This window comes from Mus pahari, chromosome 8, assembly GCF_900095145.1.
Source record: "Mus pahari chromosome 8, PAHARI_EIJ_v1.1, whole genome shotgun sequence".
NCBI lineage: Eukaryota > Metazoa > Chordata > Mammalia > Rodentia > Muridae > Mus > Mus pahari.
In genome coordinates, this window is record NC_034597.1 from 63,971,189 (window position 1) to 63,996,299 (window position 25,111).

The following is a 25,111-nucleotide window of genomic DNA, read 5'->3' on the forward strand; positions in this document are numbered from 1 at the left end:
AGGCCAGAAGAGGGTGTTAGGCGCCCATAGCTGCATTTACAGGCAGTTGTGAGCCACCCGAAGTGGGTGCTGGGAACTGAACTTGGGTCTTCCAGGAGAGCAGTAAGCACTCGTGACTTCTGAGCCACCACGAGCCCTGCTCTCGGGTGTTTTACAGGTAGTGGATTCTGAATTCTTTCAGGTAAGACGCAACTTCAGGTGTGGTGTCTATGAGAGTGATTACACCCTGGATGCCGAGGCACAGAATCATCCTGAGCTGGAGACTGGCCTGACTTCCCAGTCAGCCTAGTTTCCAGACGGAGGCCCAGTTTCAAAAACTGAAACAGCGACAAAAACCCCGTCTTGAGCTTGCCAGGTTCTGTGGGACATGTCTATCTCCCCGCTACTAGAGGCCAGTGTCTGGAGATTATAAGTCTCAACAGCACTGTGAGATTGTGTCTGAAGAACAGAACAGAAGGGACTGAGAACAACCACTTAGATCCACACCTTAGCTTCAATGATAATTGTCCACTGAATGATAAGACCCACTTTCTGCCAAGCAGCGTTGGTCAAGTTTGCCCTCGGTGTCACTGAAACAGCATCCACAAGGAATCTGATTTAGTAATTAATGCTTATTTTATTTTTTTTTAAAAAGCTGATTTTATAACTGTATGTAGAGAACTAGACTTTATAAAATACTTTCGTTCTTCATGTATGTGGATTACCTTAAAATATGGAGAACCAAATTACTTCTTTGGTTTTATCTTATGGGAAAAACAACGCACAGTCTCATCACATGGCTTTGCGATATTTATATTCCATTCCACAGATATGGGCTATACAAATTAGTAACATGAGTTGCTTCTTAAATTCCAAACATTTGTCTACAATCTTATTACAGCAGAGGCCTAGGATATGAAAACATCAAGGCTGAAATCCTCTAAAGAAGTTAAAGCAACACTGAAGATACTGCACATTTTAATTAAAGTAATATGAGAGGGTGACTAGGTAGCAGGGCTACAAGCAAGTCACTGTGGTCCCTTTAACAGATGCGAATGACTACTCTTGGCATTCTTTCCTCATGGACGTGCAGAATTAACACAAAAATTCAGATTAGTGATTTCAAGCAATTTAGATTCTTCCTAGTTTGTAAGCTCTATGGAAAAGCTAATCTTATCTAGGAACCCACACATTTGCTAATTCAAACAACAAAGACACCACACTTAGAAAAAGAAAGGTTTTGTTTTCCTTTTTTAAGATAATGGTTTTTAATTGAATTATTGAGATGAAGAGACAGTGAAGCCCTGTTTGCTACTTACATGAAAAGAAGATTTTAAAAAACAATCACTGCACAAAATACAAAGGGGCAGGGTATACTGTGGCATTGAATTTCTCCCCACATTTTTTTCTTGACTTCTCAAGAACAAATTAAAGTTTCCACAGCAAATTTGTTCTCAAAATGCCGTATGGTGAAACAGTCACCGGCTTCCCGCTTCTGAATGCCTGTTGGGAAAGGAAAGGGGGGGGGGTTGGTTTGGTTTAAGTTGTTTAGTAACAAATACTAACATCAATCCTCACAGTTACTCTTCAGACATAAAGAAGCATGCCACTACTCTATATCCATCCTGTAATTTTAAATTCGTTCTCCACTGGGCCTTTTCATATATCCTAGCAACTGGTAACAGTGCTTTACACACAGCTTACAGATAGATGTGCTGTCTAGCCAACTTGATACAACTAGAGTCATCTGTAAGGAAGGAACCTTAATTCAGAAAATGCCTTCATACGCTTCACCTGTAGGGCATCTTCTTAATTAGTGACTGGTGTGGGAGGGCCCAGCCCATTGTGGGTGGTGCCATTCCTGGGCTGGTGGTCCTGGTTTCTATAAGAAAGCAGGCTGAGCAAGCCATGGGGACAGTAAACAAACAGCACTCCTCCATGGTCCCTGCGCCTGCTCCTGTCTCCAGGTTCCTGCTTTGAGTTCCTGTCCTGACCTCCTTTGTCAATGAACAGCAATGTGCAAGTATAAGCTGAATAAACCCTTTCCTCTCCAGCTTGCTTTCTGGTCATGGTGTTTTGTTGCAGCAATAGAAACCCTCAGACACAGATACATGAGCTCAAAGGTTTGGGAAATATTCTAGTTACATATGATGGAGTCACAAGCCCATGTGTGCTTGCAGAACTGCACCCCAGTTGAGACAAACTTCATTCTATCAAATTGGTTTTAGAAAATTATGAGGCAAGATCATGACTTAAATGAAGAAATCAAGTGGCAGGTTTCAGATGACTCAGCAGCCTGAGGTGAGAACAATGTCATTGTAAGTATTGGCAAAGGCCAGGAAAGCACTTCTGCTGCGTGACACAATCCCACACCAGCCAGGCTGCGGCTGTCACCGATGGATGGCACTGGACGATGTGTACCGTCACAAGCACTTCTGCGTTGCATTTATAGTGGGCACATGCTGCTATTCTTACTGCTCAGGGGGAAAACAAGATTTAGTGACGGCAGAGCTGCCTAGGTCATGTCAGGGCTTCGGACTCCTCACCTACACGGCTTCCTAAGTCACCTGGCTGTGACTAGCCTCAGCACGATCCACAAGGTGACAGGACCTGTGAGGACTCAGATTCCCTAGGAGTCCAAGTGTGGCCCGGCCGCAGTGAGGATGAAAAGTCAAACCTGACTCTTCTACATGCAGACAGAGGGGTGGGCGTGCGTCTCAAGGCAATGGCATTTCACACTCACTGATGGTTTCTATCTGAAGAGAGAGGGTTTGGGATTCCCATGCTTCTAAGTCCTGGAAGAACTAACCAGTCATGACACAGGCTCCCTTTACGTTCTCACCCATGCGTCACTGGAATCCTCTGACTCTCCTTACCTCTAATGGTTTCCCGGCGCTGCAGTTTGTAGGTTTCCTTGTCGTGACACAGTCGGTAGATGAAGAAGCCCAGGTTGTCCACATTCTCGATGCGGTCGGTGATCACCATGTGCTCATGGATTAGGTAGGACTGAGGCAGGTAGGTCCCGGCCTGCCGGGGAAAGATGTAACATGGGGCTTTTCAAATGTGCACTGAGCGAATCGAAAGGCAGACAAAACTCTTCAGGGACGGGTTTAAAACAGGGTTCATGGATATTTAACTGGCTGCTTTTATAAATGTAGTCTTGGTTTTTGAATTGGAATCTCGCTTTGCTGCACAAGCTGGTCTTCAGTTCCCAGACTCAGCCGGTTGTTTTGCCTCAGCCTCCCAGGAATGACAATAGGCATGGGTCACTGTGCCTAGCCATATGTACGGTTTTGTTACAATACGGCCATGCCCAACTCAGAGGCACTGGAATTAAGTAGCCGGTTAGTAGTTATTTTCTAGTGCTTTAGGAAAATTTAAATGTGAGAAAATTTTAACATTTAAAAACTTTCCATTTCATTTATTACTTACTATGTATGTGTGTGCTTGTGTAGTGTCTGTGTGTGTGTGGTATGTGCATGTATAGTGTGTATGTGTGTGCACGTGTGCATAGCATGTGTAGGGCTGAGCATGGATGTCAGAGAATAACTTCCTGGTGTGGTTCTCTCCTTCCACTGTGGGGTTAATGGATGGAGCACAGTATGTCAGGCTGGTGCAGCGAGCGCTTTTACTGCTGAGCCATCTCTCCAGCCCAATTCTGAATGTTTTTAAAAAAATGTTATTTATAAAATTTAAAGCACTACAGATAAAAGGAAACAACACACAAGTTTCAGTACTTTTTTTTGTAAATCCCTTGGCTACACTCCAGAAGGGTGAGCTCCAGGAATGTTAAAGAGACCCTACCAACGTTGTTAATGAGAGACAGCAAACACTTGGTACCTTGATGTTAATAAGGAGCTCCAACAGGTTTTTGGGCGGCATAACGATGGAAGTGTTCAGAGGAATCACGTAGCACTTGTCCAGGTTGAGGTCCAAATAAGCAGTGAGTTTCTGGAAAGAAGGGCATGTCTCGGACAGGTCAGCAGGCCTGAGATGCACAGACTGGGCTTCTAAGAATCGTACCCACAAGGTGGGCTAGCTTTAGAACTTATAAATCACTTGAATTTCAGCAAATCGAGAACTTGGTGGGATCAGCAGGCTAGCCACAGGCAGCGAGGCGTGAGAAGGCTGAGCCTCACGGGGAGAGGGACCTAAGTATTTTTGTTTCTCTCACTTGAGACAGCACTTAACTATGTAGACCAGGCTGGCCTCAAACTTGTGCATCCTACAGTCTCAGCCTCCCCAGTGCTGGGATGAGACACACACTTGCAGTTCCCAACTCTCTCCTCCCCTCTCTCTCAAGTGCAAACTAAACCCTAAACCGAAGAATTTAGCAACTACTAAAATTAAAATTGTAAAATTCCCAGTATAGCCTGAGTTCTTTTCATAATCCTGGAACTAGCTCACCTTGTTGAAGTCATGCACAATGTTGGCAGGATCGCTGTCCGCAAACTCTGGTACAGGCACGCTGATGAATTCTACTGCGTCTTCCTCAAAGATCTTAATGTTCTCTTCAATTGTCTGGTAGCGGGCAGCTGGGGCATCTGCAGAAGGCTCGTTCAAGATGACGTCATCTTTGATGTACTTTAGTCCACAGTAGTACACATCATCTGGCTGTAGAGTTGAAAACACTGTATTTCAGCAATCCCGCAGGAGACAGGTTTTTAAATGTAAGCCTTACTTAACCTGCCACCCCTCCCTAAACAGTATTTTGCTTACGAACTCTTACTTCCCAGATGACAAGTCAGACAGTTTAATTACAGAGCTAGCACATTCTTTATCAGGTTCTGAAGTTGTCTTAAAAAAAAAGCTTTTCAGAAGGAGAAAAGCAGCCAATTCCCTCCTATGCTCTGTGGTAGATAAGAACAGAATACGAAAGTTACCTGGTGTTGGGAAAATCTGAAGAAACATGTAGCCCTGCTCCTACCTGCAGGCAGTTTCTCACAGGACACAGTCAAGAAGCAGGGTTTTCCTTCCTTTTGAGACGGGGTTTCAAGTAATCCAGGCTGCCCTGTACCTTGCTTATATATATAGCCAAGGAAAACCGTCAAACTTTCGATCTTTCTGCTTCTAGCAGGTGAGAGCGACCACACCCAGTTTATTTGGTACTGAGGAAGTGTGCCCACTCACAGAAATAGGTAAATAAATGTACGTAATAAAATAGTTCTAAAGTATATGTACATAAAGACTGAGGGGATGTAACAAAACATTTTGATACCAAATGCTCTCTTTGGCACTGGAACTGTAAATTATTATTTTATTTTATGCACGTTAGTGTTCTGGCTGCACATACGACTGTGTGTCAGATCCCTGGAAATGGAATTACAGACAGTTGTGAGCTGCCATGTGGCTGCTGGGAATTGGACCCGAGTCCTTTGGAAGAGCAGCCAGTGCTCAACTGCTGAGCCATCTCTCCAGCCCACAGATTATTTTTTTCTGTACCTTAGGTTTCTTATAAAACAAAACACTGCATTTAGAAAGAGACACACAGGAGTGCTGGTGGCACACACTTAGCACACGAGGCAAAGGCAGCGGGATCAAAGGTTGATGTCAGACTTGTCTTCGTAAGACTATTCTAAAATAACAGAACCCACTTTTACCCTATTAGTTCAGAAATGTTTATCAGTATGCCTTCATCTTGACCAAAACTAGGCGAGCATGGACTTCACATAACCTCTGGAAGAAGACTTCAGAGTTAGTTTAAACATCTGGCTTTGAAGCATTTCTCCCTACTTGGAAACATTAAAACATCTGAAGCAGTCATCAAAGTGGATTTGGGGAATAATATCGTAAGTCATGATTAAGTGCAATCAATGTCTTGACACACTGAGAGCACTCTAAACACTAAGCTACAGGCCACTTTCACCAAAAGTGACGTCATCATCTCTGCAAGTCACCTAACTCTTCAGACACAGCAAGGGTTGTCAGGCAGTAGCCTCCACTGGCTGTCCAGGGATGATCTGTCAACACTGTAGCTTACATATTCATGCAAATGGCAATTCAGGATTTACTATTTTACTATTAACTGTGGTAGGAAAATTAAAGTCCATTTTGAGAAACCATCCATTCCCAAACACTGTCATTTGGCTACAGACAGAAAGTACATGCTTAGAGCAAGGCAGGGACCACATTCTAATTCACAGAAAAGGGAAAGAAAAATTCAGCAACCTCCCCCCCCTCCCCACAAAAAAAATTTTTTTTTTTCTTTTACAGAACTGGCAACTGTTCAGTGGGTAATTGGTACTAGCTACTAAGCCTAATGATCTGAATTCAATCTCTAGGACCCACACTGTAACAGGAGAGAACCGGCTCCTCAAACTGTCCTCTGGCCGTGTCCCTTCCCTTATAAGTAAGTAAATAAATGAATTAGAAAATCTTAAATATATTTTCCTACTCATTCTTACTTACCTGAAGAGCAAAATACTTGTACAGGTATGCCCCTCCGAGGATGACACCAGCAAGCATGAAGGCCAGTCCAAAACACATGCACCAACACCACGCTCTCCTCTGTCCAACTGGAACCACATCACCAGGGTCCTGGAATGGAAACACAACAGCCACTTCATAAGCAGAGCAACGAAGGCTTGGGGTTATCTATGATGATAAACACCAGAAGTATTAAGGCTCTGATCAAAACTAACCACAGAATGAGGACCGGGGCCTCGGTGCCAGGCATGGACGCTGGTTCCCAGAGAGACCTCTAGGCAGAAGCCTTCTCTCTCAATAGTCCATCTACTAACAGTGTCTTGAGCGCTAATACAAACCGCAATTTGTATTTTCCATACACGACTTTTGGCACCATGTTCTAACATTTGAAATTCAGGAAAGGTAACAACATGACCTTGGTTCCACGGTTTGTGAGGCTGTTTTACACATCCAGGGGATTTCCTAATCGGATCACTTATAAAACGGTTAGCCTTTCTTTACAGGTAGTTTATCTATTTCATTCCAGATATAAAACCATTCCTTAATAATCTACGGGAAAAACTAACACAACACTAACAAAAGATAGGAGACTAAAATTTTTTGAACAAACAGAATCTAAAACTCAGGACAAAGGTATATCTCTATAATTAATTCTGTAATTCCACCCTACCTGAATTTGATAATGGCTTTCTTTCACTTTATTTTTAAGAACTAAAACTGAGAGCCAGTACGGAATATGGACATTACAGGGTGTAAGTCAAAGAGACAGAACAGCTGGATGAATGAGGAGGAAAACCACGGTGAGGCAGTGCACCAGCCCAGGGAGCAGCTATGGCTTAGGGACGAGTCACTTAGGAATGGCGACTACAGTCTACATTTCATTTCGTGTCTGAGTACTGATGGGCAACGTCCAATTCCAAGTCCTGTAGCCAACAAGAACAATGTTAGACAGACGTACCCCATTGTTTTTTAGAGAGAGGTTCTCACACCATGTAGCTCAGGCTGACTCCAAACTTGTAGCAATCCTCCTGCCTCTGCCTCCCACCCGCTATGATTACTGGCATAGGCCATTACATTCACGGGGTTAGAAGCTTTAATTTTAAATACACAACCATGCAGAATAATAAATAATATTCAATGTAAGGTTCAGGCCAAATGATTTGGCAAGGACTACATTTGAGGCAGCTCTCATCAGTGACGGTAGATCAATGTGTCTACTAAAGCGTGGAATGGGAGCGAATGGGGAAGAATCCATCAGAAGTCCTATTAGTGAGAAGTTCTAAGAATCTCATGTGTGATAAGATTTTATAGACCAAACACACAGACCTGCTTGAGCTTGCCCTGACAAAAACATCACAGGAGAGAGAAAGTGTCCTAGCTTAACCACTCTCAGAGTGGGGACAAGGGTGGGAGATGGAATGACAGATGCAAACAGTTGCTCTCAGCATTTGTTACCAGCTGCTCAGACAGCCAAGTGTGCACAAACCCAGGCCTACCTGCCAGGCTCCCTCCTGTGAGCACATAAAATCAGTGGCTGCGGACCATGGATAGACACTGAGAAAGAATACACAGCCTCACTGTTACATGGACAGTGAGTTCTCAGACTTTTTGATTTTTGATTTATCATTTTAACTATGTAACAAACAATGATTTTGAGAATTACACGTCTAATGTGTTTAAACAGTTGCCCTGGGCAACAGGAATGCAGACTTTGCCAAGGAAAAGATAGGCTGGATCACTGTGGATAATAAATATACAAAAGGAGCCAAGCAGGTTGGGTGTGTTAGAATCATAGCACTTGGGGGTGACGTGGGGGACTTAGGCCAGTGACTGCTGCGAGTTGGAGGTCAGCCTAGACTACACAGGAAGCTCTAGGCCAGCCTTATCTTTCATACACAACCCCTTTCCTATCTAATGAAGCACAGAACAACATGAACGTGGACTCTGACAGGAAAACTGCAGAGTGAGACAGGATGGGTTAAGGGAGAGACTTCCCAGGAAGAGAACACTGCGTGGAAGGACAAGGGACAAACACACACTGCCAGGCAGAGGACAGTACTCCAGGAAACGATGGAAAAGGTAAAGCATGAATAAAATCATGAAGGCAGAATATACCACACTGCCAGGGAGACATGGTGCAGCTGGGGCTTCGGTATGGTGGGGGGGATCTTAGGGAGAACTGGAGCAGGCCTCAAAGGGCCTTGGTAACGAGTTGAATTTGTAAGTTATTTTAAAAAGTCATTTTCCAGGACAACAGAAGAGACTAATTTGTTAAAGAACTTTGCTTTGGAACACTTATTCAAAGAGCAGCCAGTGACTCCGCACCTGAAACATGGCTCGAGAATAAAGGAATAAACAAGAGTCTATTTCAGTATCTAAATTACAGACCTTGAGTCGACAAACCACTGGGAGCCTCCTAAGAGCTGACGTCTTCAAAGTCCGCTCTCTTTCCTCTATACTGCTATTAGTCATTGCTTTCTTGCATTAGAAATTCATGTAGCGATCTTATCTCTTGCTCCTGGGCTAGACGGTTCCTGTTTATGCGTGTTTCATTCTGCATTCCTAGAAACTCTAAACCACTCTTGGCGCTTAGTTAACATGCAGATACTTGACTGCCGAAGAGCGAGCTTGGCTGTTTAAGTTTTCGTGATTCACAAAAGTTGTATCGGCAGCCAGAAAGATAACAGAGGGGGATGACACAGTCACATAGGATCTGTAACGAGCTGGTGACCTGGCAAAGGCAGGAACTGCACTTAACCCCGCACTGTTAAGGCCAGTTTCGTGGAACACACTGGGCAAGGTCCTGTACCAAAGTCAAGTGTGAACAAACCTTGCTTCTAACTGTCAGCAGTTTATGACCTAACACAGGTATGACAGACATGATAGCCCCATTACAAGCTGAGTCACAGAGCAAGGATAAAGCACATTCATTCAAGATAAAGGTTGTTATTAAGCCCCATGTGGTGTCTGAGGCAGGAGAATTGCCACAGATTCAAGGCCAATCTAGGCTAAGGTTATGTTTCAGTGCAGCCAAGACTACAGTGTCAAAAACTAAAAATAATATTAATGAAAGTGTTGGAGTATAGAGCTCTAGAGCAAACCTTGTACCTGTTGGTTTACTAAACTCCCATCACAGTCTTTCCAGTCAGGGGGACAAAGATGCTCTGACCCTACTCGATGTGGCACTTGACATCCCAGACAGTAAACAGCAGTCAATAGGCAAAGGGTGAGAAAAAGGAAACTGTGGGAAACCTAACAAAGTCAAACTATGCTACTAACGCTCAACCGTGATTAGACATCACCTGCCCTTGGGCAGGGTGGCCCAAGTCTATCATCTCGGCACCAGGCAGAAGTGAAAGGACTAACAAGGCTGGGCCAGAGAGGTGACTCAGTGCCTAAGAGCCTTGGGGCTCCTGCCAGGGAACCCAGGTTCCGTTCCCAGCACACATGTCAGGCAGCCCTCTGTAACCATTGTTCCTGGGAAGCTAACAGGATCCGTATGTGGTACACATGCCATCTCAGGGACATGTACATACATGTGAAATTCAATAAACACTTTAAAATAATAAGTTCAGAGTAATCCTTCCTACCTAAAGTGTTTTTAAAGAATGCCTAGGTTACATGAGAACCTGCTTCAAAAGAGCAAAAAGAGAAAAAAAAATTATTTATAGTGTCATTCAAATTTGTTCCAAAGTAAAACCAACCCAAATATTTATTAACTGATAAGTAGATTTCTATTTGTCACATTCCTATTATGAGAGAAAGCAGCAGTGGTCCTGCATTTTGTATGTGCTTCATTCAAACACGTTAGAACCTAAACAGGGAAAGCCCACCTCCATGTTCTCAGGAGTGTTTTTCTTTCTCTTAACCCTAGTGCTTAAAGTCTGCATTTCAAATCTTACTAAACTCCAAGTCTGCTTTTAAAAGGACAGGCCTGCCCTTCCTTGGCCTGATTTAACCAGAGGCACAGTTACCTCCTCCCTGCACGGCTCTCCAATGGCTGCGCCTTACCTGTGCTTAGAACTCCCGCAGGCCCCACACAATTATTATCTTAATCTTCCTCCAAGTCAAGATTTTAGCCCAGTTTATTAAAAGCACACCCTGGCCTACTCCCACGCTCTGGTCTGGCTGGTGGTTCAAAGCAGGAGGGCTGCAGTTAGCACGTAGCCTAGCCAGCTTAAGGTAAAGACGTGAAAGAAAAAAGAATACTGGAGATGCAGTGTGCAGAGTAAGGACTCCGAGGACGCAACCACTCAGGTTCAGTCTGATACACAGACACGGTGCAGCGGACTCACTCTCTTATGATCTGGTAACCTTACCAGACAAAAAGACAAGATTACTTAACTGTATCTTAAGCAAATGAACTTAACTGCATTTTACTTCCATTAGTTGTAAATTAGGTCACCTCAGTCAGTTCCCTCAGAGGCTTCAATCATTAACATAGCTCATATTAAAATGTAAGGTTTAAAAATTTTTGTATTATTCAGTTTCAAAATAACAAATACTTCACATCCTTTGCTGCTTCTATTTGAACCTTATTTACATAATAAATGGATCACGGAGTTGTTTATGAGACGTTTTTCTAAAGTTCTTCCAATGTAATGTTTTCAATTTTACAGCAAATGCAACAGTGGTGTCTTAGAGGCCATGTTACTAAAGAGAAAATTAGCCGGATGTGGTGGCGCACGCCTTTAATCCCAGCACTTGGGAGGCAGAGGCAGGCGGATTTCTGAGTTCGAGGCCAGCCTGGTCTACAAAGTGAGTTCCAGGACAGCCAGGGCTACACAGAGAAACCCTGTCTCGAAAAAAAAAAAAAAAAAAAAAAAAAAAAAAAAAAAAGAAAGGAAAAGAAAAAAGAAAGAAAATATGTCAGGAATTAAAAAATGACAGATCCAGGGCTAGGGATGCAGCCAGTGGGCAGAAGGCTTGTCCAGCATACGTGAAGCCTTTGGCTTTGGGCATCAGCCCCACCTGCAGAAAGCCAGCTGCGACGGGCACACCCGTGAGCTTAACCCTGTGGATGCAGGGCGAGGAGGAGCACAAGTTCAAGGTCATCCTCAGCTGCACAGTGGGCTAAAGGCCAGCTGGAGTACAGTAGACCTTGAATGAATGAATGAATGAATGAATAGAATTCCAAACAGAGTCAGTTTGGGGATGGGGAAACCATGGCATAAAAATACTAGGTATAAAATTAAGAACAAAGGAAAAAAATTGTTAATTCAAAATAGCATGCACTTCTGAACCATCAGAAATAGATTTACTTAGAAACATATATTAATTATGTTAGACTAATATAGGTAAATATTGACGGGGTATGAAACAATCCAAAGGCTGTCCCTTGGAGATTTTGGGGATAGTCTTCCCTTGGAGTCCTGCCAAGGTCTTGCAAATTCCTTCCTCACTTTTCTGTAATAAATCTATGTTTGCTCTGCTTAAAGAAAAAAAAAAGATTTTGGCATGCAAAGCAAAACAAAAGAAAAATTTTTCAAATCAGGAGATAGAGGTGGGGTGTGTGGCTTGGCATGGAGAGCCTGCCTGCGGCGCTCGCTCGGGGCTCCGAGTCACTGAGACGCCGCTTGCTTACACCCCGCTGCTCTGCCTGGACAGTTCTATAGCCCAGAGGGTGGTTTTCCTTTACAGGTTGTCATCACAAGGCTCTTCACGGGCAGTCCCCTGTGAACTGTCTCCAGGAAGTAGTACATTGTAAGGTATCCACTGCATACGTCTTAACTCCTACACTCACAAAAACTCTTACTGAGTACCATTAACTATCTTTCCCAGATTCATGGAAACTATTTTCTAAGATAAATAGTCAAAGTCGCCTTAAGTATGAAAAAAGAGGAAGCTGAAGTACACGTCTCTTTTTCCTCTTGGTATCAGGCACTTAGGATGACGGTATATGTACCAGGCCTGCAGAGCTCTAGGTCTTAGTTGAGTGGGAGACGCTCTGCTCACCTGGCTTCAACAGAAGGCTACTTTTCTCAGTACAGGAACACCAAAGAAATAAAAATAGGTCTCGTGATCTTCCCACCATCAAAGGCATCCGAACCAAGAGCATCTGTTGGAGGTGAAGCAGAACCTCAGGCTGGCAAGTTAATAGACTGCTCGGGACAGCAAACGTCTGTTTGTCTTCTTTCTTCTTCATTCCAACCAGTATGTAAATTCTGCTTTCCAGTGTCCTTTCCAAACAGGACTGTCATGTCTCAATTGCTAACAAGGTCCACATAGGAATATTACCTTTGACACATAAACAGGAAGCAAGTTCCCAGAGCTGGGCATGCGCTGAGAGGAGCAGAAAGCATGTAAGGGCCATAGTTCACAGCGGGCCTCCGCCAAGGCAGTTAATATTGAGCTGAAATCAGGAAGCACAAGTAGCATGCCGACCCGGGGGTTACCGGGTCAGTCCATATTTACAACAGCGGCAGTGAAGGAGAGCTCTTGGAGGCACCGCTGATGCCAACAATACTGCTCTGCACGCACATTTTCATGGTTAACAAACTCTACAACATACAAGCAGCAGTGCAGGAAGAAAAAATAGCAGTCTAAGCTATTGCATAACATTCTGAGAAACCTATAAAACCTGAACCAAACTGCTAGCATCTTACAAAATGAGCGCATGCCTAGATTAAATAAGCAGGTCGGAGTGAAAAAGAAAAGACTGGGTGTGGCTGTAAAATCAATGCATTTACTGCTGCAGCATATCAGTCAATTCTGTATCATCAGGGAAAGGCAGAGTATCTGATGCAAAGTAAAATACTATTAAATATTAATTTATGAACAACTTAAAATCGATTCCTTTTCTGCAGTTGAAGATCTCCTTTGGTCATGGTTCAGAGATGACCACCGGTTTTTTTAGTACTCACTCTATGCTTTCTAGAGCTTTACCAACGACAGCGTATGAAGCAAGTGTTGGTAGGTTTTCCAGCTCATAACACTGCTATAGAGCAAGGAGAGATGACTGACAAGAGCTTTGTAAGCAGCATTGCATACAAGTGTTACCTGTTGTTAACAGGTCCAGGCTCTGGAACAAGCAGCTGGCAAGAGCCGGGTTTGCCCTCCCACCAGGATCTGATTGTTACTAATAACAAATGTCTTCCTAAAACCTTAGAGTTTTAGGAACTCTTTAGGTACAAACGATCTGATTGTGTGGTCTTGGTTCCTTGTTCTACCACACTTCTGGCTCTTGGATGGAGGGATATAATTTTCTTGTGAAAACCGAGGTGACTTTTTTTTTTAACATGCTGTCAGATTCATAGGACATTTATCTACTGTTCATCAAATTATATGGGATAGTGTTTATGAAAATGTACTGAAATCATATATACATGAGGCAAAATTGAAATGGAATATTCAGATTGCCAACATACACATTTTAAAGTAAATCTTGAAAAGCCAAGATATACATGAACAGTTAAGCACGGTAAACACCTGTAATTCTTAGTACTCAGGGAGCAGAGGCAGAAGGATCGCTGCAAGTTCAGGGCCAGCCTGGTCTGCACAGCAAGTCCTAGTCAGGACAAAACAGGAAAGAATGAAAAGTATTCACTGAAAAGTAAAACTCAGAGCAGGAAAGGCATAAATCAAAATCCCAAAATTGGTAGTGAGCTGCCTTCAAAGTTACTCACTAAGTAGGCGGTCTTGGCTCTTTGAAGAGATTAGAGAATGGTGGCTCATTGTTTCTAGGTCATCTTGTCAGGTCTTAAATTAGTGCCAATAATCCAGACAGTTTCCATTATTATTCATTATTAATTATCATTAGGCCTATTGTTAGTGCACAGGGAGTAATCTAATTAAACTTTCAAAAGCTTTGGTGAATGTGGAGTTGAAAGTCCAAATATTGATTTTCAGCTAATGTTTATCTTCTGAAAACTCAATGAGGTAATGGTAAAGGGAAAGCGAATGACCCTGCGGCCCCGCAGAACAGACACAGTCGACAGCAGAGTCTATCGACAGTCTCAGAGAGGGGAAAACGTCACAGCATGGGGAGAGAGCCTCAAGCTTCTGCAGACGGAGGGAGAACAAGCATAAAGCAAGGAAGATGGTGCAGGAAGAACTAGAATCCAGAACGGCAGCAGAGCAGGATGAGGTACGCGACCCAGGAACCAACGGACTGCAAGGATCAGCTGGGAACGTGCATGCCTGCAATCCCAGCGCTCAGGATGCGGAGCCAGATGAGTAGTGTGGACGCAGGGCAAGCCTGGACTCCATCACTCTAGGCTACAGAAGAGCCTGTCTTGGGAGGGAGGCAGGGAGGGAGGCAGGGAGGGTCAGTGCACTCAGTTATACAAGACTTTTGCAAATTTTTGATCACAGACTTTTTTCTTTTTCTAAAGCAGATCAAATGCACAAAAGCAAACACAACTCAGAAGGACTGACGGACTCTCTGATAAGCCTGAAGATACAGAAAGGCTATTAGACAACTGTCAGAAGATGAACAGACAAACAAAAAAATACACAGAAAATTAAGCCACATTCCCTCCAGCTCCAAGAAACGATGACCAAATCCAGACAAAAGAAAAAGGTTTTATACAGGAAAGTGCAATGCAAGCACACACATTACTCTGGGGTAAACACAGCTTGTCAAGAAAGGTAAAAGCAGTGGCTATCAATTTAGCAAAAAAGTTACTATGTATACCAAGAGACTAGATTATGTGTGTAGTGAAAAAACAAAGATAACTATATCCATCTTTCCTTTTTTTTTTTTTTTTTGGTTTTTCGAGATAGGGTTTCTCTGTATAGCACTGGCTGTCCTGGAGCTCACTTTGTAGACCAGGCTGGCCTCAAACTCAGAAATCTGCCTGCCTCTGCCTCCCGAGTGCTGGGATTAAAGGCATGCGCCACTACGCCCGGCTTATATCCATCTTTCATTAGGATACTACCAATGGGTAATACAATGGGTAATATTAAAACAGCACACGAATTAAAAATCAACTTTTGGGAACACCACAAAAAAAGCAATATAAGCAAGTATTTCTGGACACTGTCACCCAGGTGTGGCGCAGAGGTCCCCTCGGGGACCCACAGTCCTGTTCTTTTCCTTATAGGGCTAGGACACTGCTGCTCTCACTTTCCTTTTCTGTGGTGGGCAGCGCAGCCTCCTCCAGCTGACCTCCTGACATCTTAACTGTCAACAACATGGCTGGGCGACTCCAGCTGACACTGCACGCCTCTGGGAGAGTTACTTCTAAACTGTCGGAGTTGTTTGGAAATGTTCGTGACTCACAGACCAGAGCTGTTTGTGTTAGGAGTGTAAGAAGTCTGCCTTCTTTCTAACATAGTATCATTTTACATAAAACCTGCAGAATGCAGAAGCTCCTTGAGTTTATAAACTCAATTGTTTAACTTTTACTCAAGATGCTTTGGGCCCAAAATGTTTAGGATTCCCTGGTTTAGAGAACTGTGCAGTTCAGATCGTATAGAGCCAAGCGGTGTTTCTCCCATACAGATACACTCTGCTCAGCAAGGCCACAAGCCAGCGTGGCCTGGTGGCCACGCTGTAATAAGAGACAAGTGAACATAATTGCTTGTGATTAATTTAAGGACACTGACATTAGACTATGCCTCTAGGGAGAGAAGAGACACTTGCACTAGAATAGTGACTCTCTCTAAGGAGAGAAGGCATATTGTAAAGGAAAATAAGGAATTTTTCCAGTTGGTGGCAACATTCTTTCTACATGGACTGGGGTGTTAGTTCAGGTACATACATGTAAAATGATCTGTCACTCAAGAGCATACATTTTTCTATGTATAACTGAACTACAGCCTCTAAAAGTGTGTCCTACTAAGATATTGCAGACTATTTACATCTTAAAACTAAATTAATCCTATTGGTACCTAATATGTACTGGAGAAGCACACATTTTAAGATCCTGATGGTTTTTATGTCAAAGGACTCCAGAACAAAATAAGTGTCAATATTGTTCTATAACTGACACAAGGTGGGGCATACAGAACAGTATCACAGACATAATATTCCAAAGCAGGAATGACTGGCAGGGGTGAGGGGCGTGGCTTCTGAGGCCTATATTCACTGTGCTGCTCATGGAAACTGATGCAGAGACCTGAGGTGATTTAGTCAACGCAGCACTTGAGAGATGAAGGAAAGGGTTCAAGTTTCCATTTCTAACTGAATTGGTGTGCGAACTGTTACCATTAGCCCCCTTAATTGAGGGTACTAGATAAAAAGGAGGAATACCAGTTTTTCATTCTCTTTCTTCTAATCATTGGAAAATGTAGGTATCGTTCCTAATTCCTGTGCCACAGAAAGCCAAGCATTACATCCCACCTGAACACAGGAGCCAGACTTCGCTAGCTTGCTTTCCACATGAAAGGAGATTATAAAATGGTGGTTCACGTCAAGCCATTAGTGTTTCTAGCTAAATTAGTATATGAATTTAATGAAAATCCTGATTTGCCTTTAAAACTGCAGTATTACGGGGTATTATGTGGGGTCGCCCAGTGGTAGAGTGTGGGCGGGCTTACTATGCGGGCCCGGTGACCAAGAGCTAACCACTACCAGCACTAGGGTACAGTGCGCCTGATTCCTTTTAAATGAAAACCAAAGAAAATCCAACTTAATTAAATATGCCAAACTCCAGCTTCATCAATTCATAGTCTTGGGCATAAGAGAAGCAGTTTGCCATGATGTTTACCATGGCTCACCCTCTTCTAACTAAAATTGATGGGACTGGGGACTTTATACACCAGCTAAACAGTAAAAACAAGAAACACTAAACGAGTAACAATGACCTAAGCAGACAGTCTCTCAAAGTCACCTTCCCTAGTTTAACAGGGATCTTTGGATACTGCAGCGATCTAAGCAATGTCATGGCTAGGCATGGTGGTGCATGTCGTGCGTTCAGTCCTAGGACTTAGAGACCCAGAGGCAGGAGGAGGAATGCCATGGGTTGCGGCCATCTGGTCTACCTAGTAAAGTCCAAGCTAGCCTGAGTTACAAAGTGAGTCTCTGTCTCAGAAAACAAGTGGAGTGGATGAAAGAGAAAAAGAACTAAAACGGGCTGTTGGCTTTTTACAGTAACCAATTTTAACCAGGTACAATGGCTCGAGCCTGACGCCAACCCACCCAAGAAGTCATGGCAAGAGAGTGCAACCAGGCCAGCAGGGTTCCACAGTCCCAGGTCAGCCTAGGTTACAGAGTGAGACCCTGTCTCAAAAACTTTTAAATACTGCAATCATATTTAAGAAAAATTATCAAGATTTATGCTTTACACTCTGAAAAACAAACTTAATTCCTAAAAATAATCTGACACTAAAAGTTAAAGATTCAGAGACAGGTGTAATAACATGTATCTGCAGTCTTCACACTCATGGACTGCTGAGTTTTGAGGCCAGCCTGGTCTATACAGTCAGTTACAGAGCAGCCAGAGATACAGTGTGACCTTGTCTCAAAAATAAATAAAAACAAATAAATCCCAAGAAACTTAAAATTTTGAATATTAAAAATCCAACAAAGCTTATTCCTTAAGATATGGAATCCAACTACCTTACTGAATACTTATTGTATAAACAAAACTGTATTTCAAATTTTGGGGTTTTTTTTTTTTTTTGGTTTTTCAAGGCAGGGTTTCTCTGTACAGCCCTGGCTGTCCTGGAACTTACTTTGTAGACCAGGCTGGCCTCGAACTCAGAAATCCACCTGCCTCTGCCTCCCGAGTGCTGGGATTAAAGGCGTGCACCACCACACCCGGCATAGTATTTCAAATTTTAAAAGTGGTAAATTTCCAGCTAGGAACAATTGCTCACATTGTAGCACTTTCCAGTCTTGAGGCAGGAGGATAGCTATAGTCCTAGACCAGCCTGGACAATAAAGGAAAGCACAAACAAACAAACAAACCAAGCCCTATCTCAAAAAAGCAAAAGAGGTTCTAATGTCATGCAATGTCAGCTTCTCAAACAAATTTGGTACTTAACTTAAAATTGCTAGCATTAATAAACCAAACAATAGGTGTTATTTCACTATTAACCTCTCTTCAGTCATATTCATATTAGCACCAAGTCATGAATCACTCCAGGAAATTTGTCAGTATTAGACAATAAAGACAGTTAAGTTCAAAGTTAGGAGATTTATTCCCCCATTAATAAGTTTTTCACTTTTTATAACTCAATTTAAATTTTCCCGTTGGAATAAAAAAATATATTATCAATCCAATTTGTCCTAAAACGGGACAACTACTGAAACACTTCATAGCTTTTTATCCCCCTCAACTCAATGTAAGGACTAAAATTCAGTAGTTCTTAAAACTGGTTTTTTTTTCACTCAATTATTAGTAATATGTCATAAGCTTAAAGCTTGTAAGAATATGGATCCTAAATACAGAAGTAAAAAAATCATAACTAAGGAGAGAGGGCTTTTTAAAAAATGGTTTTTATTTTTGTAATTTTTAAAGTTCCATCAAGTAATGGGATTCGGTTTTGGAAAGTTTTTCAATGATGTCCTTAGGGTCCTTCTGCAATGTAACCCTAAACCCTGAACTTGCAGCTATCTGTCACATAAAAGACTAGCACTGTGAACCTCCATGCAGATAGAGTAAGGGCCTGGGGTACCTAGCTGTCCACAGGAACTGAGGAATCACAAGCACAGCCCAGTATCCCCATTCTCTGAGACACTCAGGGTCTAAAATCTTCCTTTATCTCCACGGGGAGCAGCTATGGCCTGAATCCTCTGGTGGGAAAGGCCCTAACTCCTCCTTCAGTCTCCAAGCTCTAAGTAAATGACATATTTAGGGCTGGAGAGGTAGCTCAGGGCGAGCGAGGTGTAAAACCCTCTTCCTGCATGCACAAGGCCCTGGGTTCAATTCCCAGAACCACAAAAGTAGAACTCTTGCCGGTTAAAAGAGCGCCTTTGTTTTGACCCATTTCTTTGTCCAGGATGATCTTTACTAACATGATGTCATACAATGAGATCCAAGCGGCTGTAGTCAAAACATGAATTCAGAGGGTATCTCATTCCTGAGGAAGAATGCAGTTTCTGAAGTCACTTCAAGGGTTTGGGTTATGGCTTGATGAACCTGAAATGTCTCAGAAGACTGTTTCCTCCTTTCTCCTCTGGGCACTGACACGCGGGTCACGCGTTTGCAACATATAATAAACACCTGGTAAGTTGAACACTGAGTGCATTAAACATACCTTTATCATAAATGAGTTTGAGTGTTTCTGATTTAAAAAACATATACTGCTATTCACATAGAACTCTTAGGTGGTCGAGTTGAACTCCCTGAGTTCTTAGAGGTTTATGAATATGCTAAGGACAATAACTGGCCTTGCCTACCTGGGGACTGTCATCCTGGCAGCTAACTTGTCCTCCAACCAATGACAATGACAATATGCAACATTACCCACCCTCAAAAAACAGAGCGCCCCACCAGAGATACGCAGAAGTACTTATCTGTCTCCCAGAATAAAACCCTCACTTCAGACGTCCATATCCTCTACAGAGCTCAAGATCTAACGAATGTGAAAGTTTTACTGGCTCTAGCCAGGCATGGTGGCACATGCTTGTCCCAGCATCAAGAGGCAGAAGGCAGGAGGATTACTGAATTTTTCAGGCTAGCCTGGTCTACACTGAATTCTAGGATAGCCAAGTCTACTCTATAATAAACATTTACAGTCAGTGTCTACAAACATAAATTATGGTAATAGGTAATAAAATGAACTTTGATTAAAAAGAGCCAAGCTCCCAGTCCCCCTGTAGAGACCAACATGTCTCACTGACTGTCTAGTTACATTTTATGTCCTTCCTCTACCCCCCCTAAAGCCACAAAAAAAAAAAAAAAAACACCATTACAAACTGAAGTCCACATGATTAAACCAATCAGTCCCGACTACGGAAATATGGAGAAAACAGAAAGCACAAACTAGGATGCTCGGAGCCATTCTGTGACAATGCAGAATGTGTTTGTCACCCAGTGCCCATGCTGCCTGCTTCCTCTGCTCTGCAATGTCACAGACCTAAGGAAGGGGTCACAAGCAGGGACTGCAGCACGGGCTGTTGCTTATCCCCTGCTCCACAGTGAGGTAAGCACTGGCTGGATTACATAATCCTCCCTCCAGCTCGGTTCCCTTTTCTTTGGCCTCTGACTCCACGTAGGACTCAAGGGAGGAATTAAACACAGAAAGGAAGAAAGGAAGCTGTCTGCTTGAGGAGAGGAGAGCATGTGTGTGTGTGTGTTTTCCCCCACAATTAAAACAATTGAATTGTTAGCAGGGTATGGTGGACTATAATCTTAGCACTCTTTGGGAAGTAGCACTTGGGAAGTAAAGACCAGAGAATCTGGAGTTCAAGGTCATCATCAGCTACATGGCAAGTTCAAGACCAGCCTGCGCTATGAGAGACCTTCTCTCAAAAGCCCAAACAACAATTTTAATTGTTGTAAAACTATAATTTATATAATCCTAGCATCTTCATATAATTTTTAAACTGATAGTCCTTGTAGACCATCTGGTTCAACCCTTGAATTTTGCCCAACCCCCCCCCCCAAAAAAAAAAATTGAAGCTAAAATTTAAAGAAGTCAAGCAGTTACATTGGATATACTTGGGGCTTCTGATGCAGTATTTGCACACACACTTTCCCAAGGTTCAAAGAAAACTGTGAACACAAAAATCAAGGACTGCTGCCTGTACCATAGTATATCCTTATCACTTCAAACTGACCTTCATCACACAGATTACAATACTACGATTCTTTGCTGCATCTGACCCCCTAAAGGCCGTGTGTCCATCAGGATGGGTCTGAGAAGACTGTCAACTGAAAAATGTAGAAGAAAAAAAATGATGCAAACTAGCTGGGATAATGTAATCAAAAGAAGTAGCTGCTGGAACAGACAGCTAAGGCACCGATTAGTTGGCAACCCTACCGGAGCTGTGGGGCTGCTTCCAGAAGGGTCTCGTGCAGGGCAGGAGACAGCAGCAGAAGACAGCGGTGTAAACGGCCCTGGGTATGTATGTTACATAAGCCCCTGACAGAAGACAGCAGAATTCTTACAGATACCCACGGGGTACTCCTCAAGCACCGTCTGTACAAACAGGTCCAGAGCTACCTTGTAAAAGTGCTGAAAGGCTTTCTTTCCGAGTTCTCTAACCAGCTTGGTCCTCTTGACCAGAGGAAATGCCCCAGGCAGAACACATTAAGACTAATGCTGTTCCCAGCCCAGGCGGTCAGACAAGGTGGTTGCCACACAGTCCAGCCCAAAGGAGCATCAGAACATTATGTAATCACTCCGCAGCTCTGGGATGAGATCAATTCTCTCTCGCTCCCTAGGCAAGCAGGCTTTTCCTTTATTCTACCTACTCCCATTGTAGACATACTGTCCCCTACTGAGAAAAGGCTTCCAGCTTATAGCTGGAAAAAGGATTCATATATTCTCTCTCTCTCTCTCTCTCTCTCTCTCTCTCTCTCTCTCTCTCTCTCTGTATTAACCAATTTAGCTGTGACTTCTGTGTGGCTATAGAAGAACATAAGCCCTCACTGCTTAATCGAAGTATCTTCCTTTGGATAGAGAAATCAGAGAAATTAAGAAATAAAAGCAAAGTATTCAGCTATAGACAGTTACTCTGAAATAAAAACTAAATTATGGTGAGCATATGAAAAATCCTAAAGAGCTCAAAAATAAGACCACTACTTCATACGTGGCAAGACTGATTCAAAGCTCTCCTGCAAAGTGAATTCTGATGTTTGTCTAGAGTTTGAAACATTTACAACCCTGGAATAAAAAACAGAAATGACATCATTGATGCTTGCTTAGCATGGGAAGAGCTATAGTTTTAGAATTTAAAGATCATATACCTATATAATATCAGTGAGAATGTATATTTGAAGCTGGGCATGGTTGTGCACATCTGTAATCCCAGTACTTGGGGAGGAAAATGAAGGAAGGTCAGAGTTCAAGGCCTATCTGGGCTTGAGGAGACTCAACCAGTCACCACAAACAGGAATGCTGATATGGAGTTGTTGTGACTGGGTACTTGACTATGGGTCTATTCTAGATTAAAATGTGCATCTGACAAAAAAATTAAAAAAAAAAAGACACGATAATCTGCTACAACGATTTTCACCTGTGAATTCTAAACATGTTTCCAAGACCAAGAGTGTTTGTACTAGGTTCAGGAAAACAATACTAAAACCAGAACCCTTAATCCTTTTAGGGAATCAGCTCTCTCATCTCATGTCAAGGGAAGACAGTCATTTAAAAAAAAAAATCAACATGATGTTTGCTTTTGGCTGGAACGTTTCCAGAAAACATGTCCAAACAGCCCAGACTGCTGTTATAGACCCAAAAATTTAATAGGTCATTAGTGGCCGGTTTCTTTACAGTAATTTTCATTAGTTCAAAAAAACAGAACAAAACAAACAAACAAAAAACAATCAAAAACAAAAACGAAAACAAAAAAAACCCTCAAAACATTCCTTACTATTTGTACCATGGACACAAATGATTGATTTTTAAGTCAAAACTAAAATTACCCAAGTGACAATAGGTATTAAAAAGTGTTAATGAAAAAACGAAGCAGCACACGCAGTTAATATCCATAGGTATCAAATGTCAGCAGCCCTAAAGAGGCAAAAAGAAAACTTAGGAAACAATTATATTTATAAGAATATTATTGTACGTCACTTTTAAAAATTGAATCCAGTGACAGCTTCACTCAGTGCTAACAGGGGATGTGGTAAAACAAGGGTGAATTTTGTAGGGACGGGAGCAAATTCCTATGTTTTGGTTCCAGTTTCACATTTATTCAGAAGTCCCCACAAAGAAGCTGATAACATTTAAAAGTCAACTGTTGGGTTACACGGGAACAGCCACAATAGCAATTACTTTCACCTGGAACATTATTTGTTAACAATAATAAAATCACCAGCCAGAAACTACTCCCAGTGTACTGTTGTCTTCTCCTCTCTCCAGACCCCAAGGTGTTCACCTGCCAACCCCGAAGGCCATTTGTAGGCAAGGGAGTTTGTAAAAGAAAAGGGCTTTTAAAAAATTAGGATGCTTACAGTTGCTGGACTTAGTCCAAGTGCTGTTCAGCCTAGAAACGAAAGTAGGAAACAACAGAGGTTTAGGCTTGTTATGATGTCAGCCATTTTAGGCACAGTATTTATACTGGAAGAAAAGTGCCAAACTCGGTGGTGGCGGTGCCTGTCGCTGCAGGTTCCCGGGCGACCAAGCCAAGTGCAAAGCCGCGGGAGCTCGTACACCTGTGCAACTGTCCCCTCGGGGGTCGCCAGGGTCAGGACCCCGCCCCGCCCGCTGCACACACACACACACACCACGGTACCCGGGAGCGGAGGGCCGTCCGGGAACCCGTCCCCGCCGCGGGGACCCCGCCCGCGACCCCAGCCAGGACCTTGCAATCCACCGCCACAGCATCCGGAGGGACGATGAGCGCCTCCTCGCTGCTCTTGGGCTCGTCCTTCTTGGCCTCCTTCTGGGCCAGCGCCGAGTTGAACGTCACCTTCACCATGGTGCGGCCTGGGGCGCCCTAGGCGGCGACGGCGAAGGCTGGGGTCGCGGCTGGCAGGATCCCGGCTGCGAAGGCAGCCTCGTCGGCCGAGCTCAGGGCACGACTCTGCAGCGGAGGAGCGGACTGCGCGACAGCGGCGGCGGCTCAGTGCAGCGCGGTTTCCGGCCTCGCAGCTGGGGCGCGGGCGCGGGGCGGGGGCCCGGAGGGGCGGGGCTTGTGGGCGGGGCCGTGAGCGGGGCGGGGCCTGGCTTGACGCCATACCCTCCCTGGTCCCCCCCACCCCACCCCGGACTCCGCGGGAATCTGGCCAGGCTTTGTGGAGGGCGCGCCCCGTTGAGCTAGGACTTGTTGCCCCTCTGGGCTGCCTGGATTTTCCGGTTCTGAATATGCTTCCAACTAGTTCTCCTCCGGGGCCCAGTGTTGCAGGTTGATAAGAAAATGGGGTGAACTCTCTCGGTTGGCTACGTAGGATAAGTTAACTTCGGATAGCACCAAATTCTCTTTAAATGTGAGCCCAAAGGCCATGGAATTTTTGTGTGAGAAAAACAAACAAACAAACCCAAAAGCTCCGTTTAATCATTTATTAGTAAGCGACTCAGTAGAGCATAGGAGTATCTGAAGCACTGTGTCCTAGTGTCCCGGTGATCTGACTTATCTCTCACAGACCTCACCCTAAGGTGTTGCCTGGTTGACTAAGATGGTCTTTTCTTCCTCCTTCAGAGGTCAGTGCCTGCCCGGCATAGTCTCAATCCAATAACCAGGAACCCTCTCCATCCATTTGTATTCCTAAAATCCTACATTGGTAAAACAACATGTACCAACCGAGCTCATTTGTAAAAAGCAAGCCAAAAAAACAAAAAAAAACCAATCAGCCAATCTGTGATTTATGACAACGTACTTAGGACAAGTTCTTATTTTTCTTCAAAATAAAAAATTCTCCTTTTTTGAAGAGGTTTTGCTTCTGACTGACAGAAGACACTGGCCCACACACTTACTGGGTTTACAGCTATGTCCCCAGATGGTCCTTTGGTCAAGTGACTGATCCTGTAGCCTTCTCCATATCTTCTCCTTGTCCACCTACAGGAGTGTCTGCTGGCCAGAAGGATTCTGCTGTGTCAGCTCAGGCCTAGGCCAACCTTGAAGACAGCACCTGAGACCAGGGTTCTTGAGCCCCTGGCTCTACTCAAGGAGGGAATTATCTTTATTTCTTTTTATTTTAAAATATTT

The 25,111-nt window shown here is 43.5% G+C and overlaps 1 protein-coding gene across 1 annotated transcript; it reads right to left on the reverse strand.

Moving 5' to 3' along the window:
• Positions 1-596: 596 nt before the first annotated feature.
• Positions 597-24,056, reverse strand: Itm2b (integral membrane protein 2B). The gene is made up of 6 exons (XM_021202910.2): positions 23,768-24,056; positions 6,388-6,516; positions 4,387-4,593; positions 3,820-3,930; positions 2,856-3,006; positions 597-1,482 (listed from the first exon to the last, which is right to left on the reverse strand). Exons 1-6 carry the CDS (start codon positions 23,882-23,884, stop codon positions 1,397-1,399), a joined length of 801 nt encoding a protein of 266 aa, XP_021058569.1. The 5' UTR covers positions 23,885-24,056; the 3' UTR covers positions 597-1,396.
• Positions 24,057-25,111: the final 1,055 nt, after the last annotated feature.

Coding starts and splice junctions, on each gene's coding strand:
- Itm2b (XM_021202910.2), bottom strand. CDS start 23,884: ATGGTGAAGGTGACGTTCAACTCGGCGCTGGCCCAGAAGGAGGCCAAG. Junction 3,007..3,819: donor AGCTCCTTATTAACATCAAG/GTACCAAGTGTT, acceptor TTTCCCCGGCAG/GCCGGGACCTACCTGCCTCA. Junction 1,483..2,855: donor GCGCCGGGAAACCATTAGAG/GTAAGGAGAGTC, acceptor CTTTCCCAACAG/GCATTCAGAAGCGGGAAGCC.